This window comes from Adiantum capillus-veneris, chromosome 18, assembly GCF_014529385.1.
Source record: "Adiantum capillus-veneris isolate H3 chromosome 18, ASM1452938v2, whole genome shotgun sequence".
NCBI lineage: Eukaryota > Viridiplantae > Streptophyta > Polypodiopsida > Polypodiales > Pteridaceae > Adiantum > Adiantum capillus-veneris.
Window position 1 is genome coordinate 37,976,291 of NC_140948.1, and position 6,427 is coordinate 37,982,717.

At 41.1% G+C, this 6,427-nt stretch overlaps 1 protein-coding gene across 1 annotated transcript; it reads left to right on the forward strand.

The window, feature by feature from the left end:
- Positions 1–4,136: 4,136 nt before the first annotated feature.
- Positions 4,137–6,014, forward strand: LOC147435511 (F-box/kelch-repeat protein At5g15710-like). Its single transcript, XM_086488571.1, has one exon. The coding sequence runs from the start codon at positions 4,152–4,154 to the stop codon at positions 5,805–5,807; it is 1,656 nt and encodes a 551-aa protein (XP_086344697.1). The 5' UTR covers positions 4,137–4,151; the 3' UTR covers positions 5,808–6,014.
- The last annotated feature ends 413 nt before the right edge of the window (positions 6,015–6,427 follow it).

Sequence of the window (6,427 nt, forward strand, 5' to 3'; positions counted from 1 at the left end):
ATATTGTTAAAACCTTCTTTAGTCCCTTGCTATTTTTCATTCTCTTTTGCTCTCAACCCATCCTCTCCATCATTCTCCTCATCTCTTTTGCTTGCTCATGTGCAGTTGTAGCAACCCCCCTTCTTATTTCTCTCTGACACTTTTGGCCTTGTAGGCCAAAAGTGTACACTTGCATATTTCACCAAGGACACTTGCAAATTGCTAAACCTTTGGTTACTCTGTGTAAGTGCAACTTTCTCATAAGAGTGTCTCCAAATTTGGTACATTGGTTATCCCCTTCCCCTTGAGTAATAGATCTTGAGTTCAAGACTCGTTGGATAGATTTTTGACGTGTCTTCAAAATTTTCCCAAGAGCTTAAAAGTTCGTTTCTACTCCCCCTTCTTCTTCACCTTACCAAGCATCATAATGCCTAGCAACTCATCCATTAATAATCCCATGTTTTCAAATTTTTCCCAAGAGCTTAAAAGTTATTTTCTACTCCCCCTTCTTCTTCACCTTACTAAGCATCATATTGCCTAGCAACTCATCCATTAATAACTACATGTCTTCAAAATTTTCCCAAGAGCTTAAAAGTTATTTTCTACTCCCCCTTCTTCTTCACCTTACCAAGCATCATATTGCCAAGCAACTTATCCATTAATAATCACACCTCTACCAACTCGTCAACTCATTCAATCATGTTATAATCTATGATAACTACAATTTATGCAAATGATATATGCATGTTAGACAACATTTTTATATATTTTTGTGGAATCTCATTTTGGACCATCCATTTCTTTGCTATTAATCAACTCTTTTCTAGGTAGTTTCCCTTGTGTTAATGTAGCTAGTTATTTCTCTTTTAAAGGGGAACGTGGAGGTTTATTCATATATATTTTAGAACATACTTATCATGAAAACATGCATGATTAGTCCTAGTAGATAGAGCCATGGTCCTCCATACAAAATAGGAATGGGTTTGAGTTTTCTAGAACGTTTTCATTTGGATTAGTACATGTAGTTGTAGTTGATCATTAGTTAGTAGCATAGTTCAATCATTAGTCACCACAGTGTGCATTGGTGCCACATGTCCAAAGACTTCAAAATTCATTATCAAATGATGTTGCTAAGTACTTAATCAAGTGGTTTTACTTACCCATAGGCACGTTCAATCCTAAAACTCTGTATTTGTTGTCCCATAAAGCATCTCTACACTTCAACTTTACAATTTTACTAGCATTTTGGGTCCATGCATTCAAGTTTGGCATAGATGATTTTGTTGCAAGATGTATGAAAACATTATGCCTCCCTAATGTGTGTCTGTGTTTGTGTGTATATGTGCATGCTCCTTAGAGTGCGCATGTGTGTGTGTGTGTGTGTGTGTGTGTGTGTGTGTGTGTGTGTGTGTGTGAGAGAGAGAGAGAGAGAGAGAGAGAGAGAGAGAGAGAGAAGAAAAAGAAGAAAGGAAAAATCCCAAATGCGTGGAGATCAATTAGTTATTAACCAAACTCAAGCATCACATATTCTATCTTCATGCAATACGAGCTTGTAAGGATACATGTTGGATTCTTCGTAGGCTGACAATGTGTCAAAAAACACAATTTCGGCAGAGAAGATCGATGTTTCCATAGTTGCATGCAAGTACATGTGATTGGCATAATGCATATAACTTTTACTACTTAAGCTATGATGTTAATCTTTTCGAAAACTCCAAGTTTGCACATGTATATGCATGTCATGTACATGCAAGATATGGCATTTAATGCAATCTTCTTGCAGATAAGGCATGCATGCATGCCGGCCAAAGGAAAACATGCATACAAGGCATGCAATCATGTTAATATGCTAGCATGAAAGGCATGCATGATATCTTTAGCTACAAGCCAAATACTTTTCTTTTGCTTCTATGGCATGATCGATACAACCTCTATCAAATATCTTAATGTCTGAATTATTCTTGTGAAACATCTTTGCTTTTATTAGGAAATTTGTTGGGATTTCCACTCAAGACAAAATCATAGTATCATGAAGTGGCAAGCGACTTTTCTGAGTTTGTGACCTTTGGGCAAGGCCATGCAAAGTGAATTTTTAATTGTTAGGGATTGCCTAACTACTTCTTAACTTACTAGACTTTTCAAAGGCACCAATTTACATGCAAGGCATCGATTGCCAACAAAGCAGGTGATCAAATTGACAAGGGTTCAAGACATCAAGTGGAGCTCTATACCTGCTACAAATCATTATGGATTGCATCTATTACTATGGCCAACTAATGCTACATCCACTGAAGGTACATGCAAGCTTAAGGTACGATGATTGAAATTTTGAGAAGTACTCTAAGGACACATCCTTGATGTGTAGATAGAGTTTTCAAAGAATAAGCATATTATCTCTGCATTGAGATGGGACATGGCCTAATGACTACAAATCACAAGAGATCACAACTTTAGTGTACGACAATGATTTATGAAATAATATCTCTACGAGAGAGTCCAGTTTACGACTTCTACCTCATGTAGGTACAAATTTATCCAATTTCATGATTGGGCATGTGATCTTTTATGATCTTTTATCCAATTTCATGATTGGGTATGTGATCTTTTATGATCTTTACCAAGTGCAAGTTTGTTTCTTGATGACAAAGTGCCTCTATAGCTATCGACAAGTAGATTGCATTCTGTAATGGATTGGTATCTCTTATTTGTGTTCAATAAATCAACCTTACAACATCTTTGGGAAGCACAAGGATAGACGATCAAGAGTCTATATGGTTATGCACAAAAGGTGTGCACATGTTTTACAGTTCATGACAACACAAGTACCCTATTAAGACATGCAAGGCATGCACAAGGGGGCATAGGTGTATAAGTGTATTTTGGTACCCAAGCATGCCTATTTTCACACACCTCCAAGACCTTTGATATGAATTTGTGCACGGGGGAGCACATATGCCACATGTGTGATATAAATCTCAAACACACATTTTACAACCTTATTTTTTGATTGGCATTTATTTTACCCTATACGCATTTTGTATTATGCTTTGGGAATGGACATTCTCTTCTAGGCATTTATTTTTCATCTATGGACAAAAAGCGAGTCATTTATGATCGAGTCTCCTCATTCTCATATTCATTTAGCAGATGATATCTCTTTCAATAAGCGTGTGATTAAGAGACATTTTCTCACTTTTGTTTTCGAGGACGAAAACTCGTTTCCATGGGGGAAGTATTGCAAGGACAAGAGTCCTAAGCAAGGGGCAATGAGCCCAAATGGTATCATGGCAAGAGGACTTAAGAGCAAGGGCTATGTAAGTAATGGATGTATGGAGACTCTTATATCGTAACCCAAGTCTTATAAGTGCTTAGTAAAGAATCTTCTATTCCACCTACTACTATCAAGTGCGTTATTGTATAAGGTGGATGATAAAGAAGCCGCAAATTGATGAATATACTGACTCAAATGCAATAAGTTTTGATTCGATCAAATTCATTAAAATCTTTTGGTCCCAATTTGGTTAGGACGATAAAATAGAAATTGTGTGTTCTCTAGATGTGCTCTTTGTTGCGAGCTATGGTGTTGTTGCTTTTAGATCGGCTCTACCGCAACTTTGATTGTCACCAAGTCTCTCTCAAGATGATCAAGGAGATTGAGAGCCTTGCCCTACAAGAGGACCTACAAAACTACCAATAGTTGGAGTGGCCCTTCGATTTTAGAAGGCCCTTTTGCCCATGGAGTTTTTGCTAGTGACAATAGAAGTAGTAAGGCAATGTACCAAAGAAACAACACGTGTGGTGCACGATCTAATGATAGTTTGAGGACTGTGTGCTCCCCTTGATGACAACAACAAACTGGTTGTGGTTGGGGGAAGCGGTGCCTCTTTCAATTGAGAGTCCTCGGTTTTTATGAGGAGGCTTTTCAAACATTGGCAGTAATATGAAGAGGCCCCCAATACGCCTTTAGCGGGCCAACGACCAGGAGTGCATTGAGCTAGTCACCCTCAATTTTATGTTTATGTGTTCATGTGTTCATGTCTCTTAGCCTCTTAGACAGTATTGGCACTTTCACTCTAATGCCACTTTTACCCCGGGCCATGCCATAGCCTATACACTATGGATGACCCAATCGCTAGTCAAAGATGAAAATGGTGACGATCGCACGGGAGTAAATGTGTCCGTGCACACGTGCGCACGTGTGTGCTCTATTTAGCTATGATGGAAGGGCGCAGTGTGTTTTTTGGGCGATTCCATGGCGCCACAGGACTAGCACGATGATGGATTTATCGCTCACTAACCTGTGCGTAGGTGGGGAACCTACCCCGCCCGTCTGCAGCGCTTTCTCTCTATGGGCGCAGAAGGGGGCAGTGGAGGAATTGCCGCTTGTTGGCGAGCTCTCTGCGCCCAAGGTCGACAATTTGTACCCTTTCCTCCTCCTCAATGGCTTTTCTAATCCCCACAAGAAGCCGCAAACATGCCACCCATCACGCGATGACATGAGCCCACACACAGAGGACTCCATTGTTGAAGACAATGATGCCCATCGTGATGCTTCTGACTCTGTTTCTGCCGGCCATGGCGTTATTGAGCTTCCCCTCTTATGGAACAACCCATCTCTGCAGCAAGAAGATCACCCTCCTCTCTTCTTGGATGGCACCGTATGGCGCAACCTCCCTGTTGATCTCATTGAGAAAATAGCTGCTCTCCTTCATGTCCCTGATGCTGTTCGCCTCTGTGTCGTCTCCAAGCTGTGGAACTCCTTTCCCTACTCTCCTCTGTTTCTCAAAACGTGTGTGGAGTTTCGCATTGGTGGATCCTCTACACTCATGTTTCAGTGTGACTCTTTGAAGCATAAGCTGCAGACACCCTGGTTGGCAATGTATGACACTGTTGATAATAGATGGTATTCTATGAGCCTGAGCTTCCTGCCTGCCCCTCCGTTGGTCCCATTCATGAATTACACCGTAGTAGCTGCAAGTGGGGGCTTGCTATGCTTGTGGCCGGAGCCGCAAAAGACGTGGAAATCAGTGGGTTTAATTGTGTGCAATCCTGTAACACGGAGCTGGAAAGAGTTACCTTGCCGCAGCCAGGATAACCGCCTCCCTGATGTTGTGGCCATGCATGTGGACGTGAATCGTGGCTCTTACAAAATTCTGGTGGTCACGGAGAGTGTGTCAGGATCGCATCTAGCAGCGACAACCGAGCTGTATGATTCAGAGAGCTGCAAATGGAAGCTTATGGGCACAGAGCCGTCCTCCGGAAGGAAGTTCAAGTCGATGGCTGTGAGTGCAGGTAAGGTCTATTTTGTTTGTGCCCAACAACAGTGGTTCAAAATAAAGTTATTTGACATGGAGGAACAGCGGTGGGGAGCCTTCATATCGGTACCCAGTTTCTTTTACGAGACGCAGGGGGAGTTCGGAGCTCCTGAAGTTCTGGACTGCAATGGTCGTTTGCTTCTAGTGGGGAGGGTGGGGAAGCATTCCTCGAAAGAGGAGGTAGTAATCTTGGAACTCGAATCCTCTGTCAATAGCATTGACAGCTGGAGAGAGGTGGACAGAATGCCACAAGACATTTCAAGGGAATTCCTTGGGTGTCTAGTATTTGGTCACTATTACTGCATTAGCAGAGGTGACCAGATATTTTTTATAGCATCTTTTAAAGCTCCGATGCTCATCTATGACACACTTAAGAGAGCTTGGAGCTGGTGGGCTTGGCCGTTTTATGAAAAGTACGCAGAAAGATTTCCTATATTTGGTTTTGTGAAGGCGCTGCCTGCATTTCCTCCTTTTGGCTTTGCTTTTGATCTTCACTTCGGCGTTCTTGTGTAGAACGTGCTTAAAGTCAAGGAAGACTCAATACAGAAGGCAATGCTTAAATAAAATGTGTGGCCTTTCTTTGTGAACTATGTATGTATAATCTCACCTGGGCTTCAAGCCTGACACTACATATCAAGCGTGACAGTATGTGTTTGTGGATTGACAGACATATGGATTTTTGTTTTGTGTTAAATATACTTTATAAAGTGGTTTTGTTGAGATGTTGCTTTTGATCAGCAGTTAAGCATAATTGAAATCTTACTTTTGAAACACAATAGGAATTGGCAGGCTTTTCTGGTTCAAATATGAGTTTTCTTATCAACGTGTGTTAGTGAAAGGGTACACAATGGGGGGGTTTTATTTAAGTAGGAAACCATCAAGTGGAAAGTTTGAGAGGTATATCAGAGGAGAAGCTCAAGGTCATTTCACAACAAATGTTCCAAAAGCATAGCCTTGGTTATCTGCACAGAGCTTTGTGAGGTTTCCTTCAGAGATCTTGTAGCTGACGCATATTCAACTGGGGGATTGTGAAACAATTTTTCGTTTAGCAAATGTTGGCTGTGTGTTTGCCATCCTATTTAAGGGTTTTCAGAACTCGTGGCAGTTGCAAACTGTGGCTAAGCTATACTCAT

Bases quoted from the DNA above. Each gene is read 5' to 3' on its own strand.
- LOC147435511 (XM_086488571.1), top strand. From the start codon at position 4,152: ATGTGTCCGTGCACACGTGCGCACGTGTGTGCTCTATTTAGCTATGAT.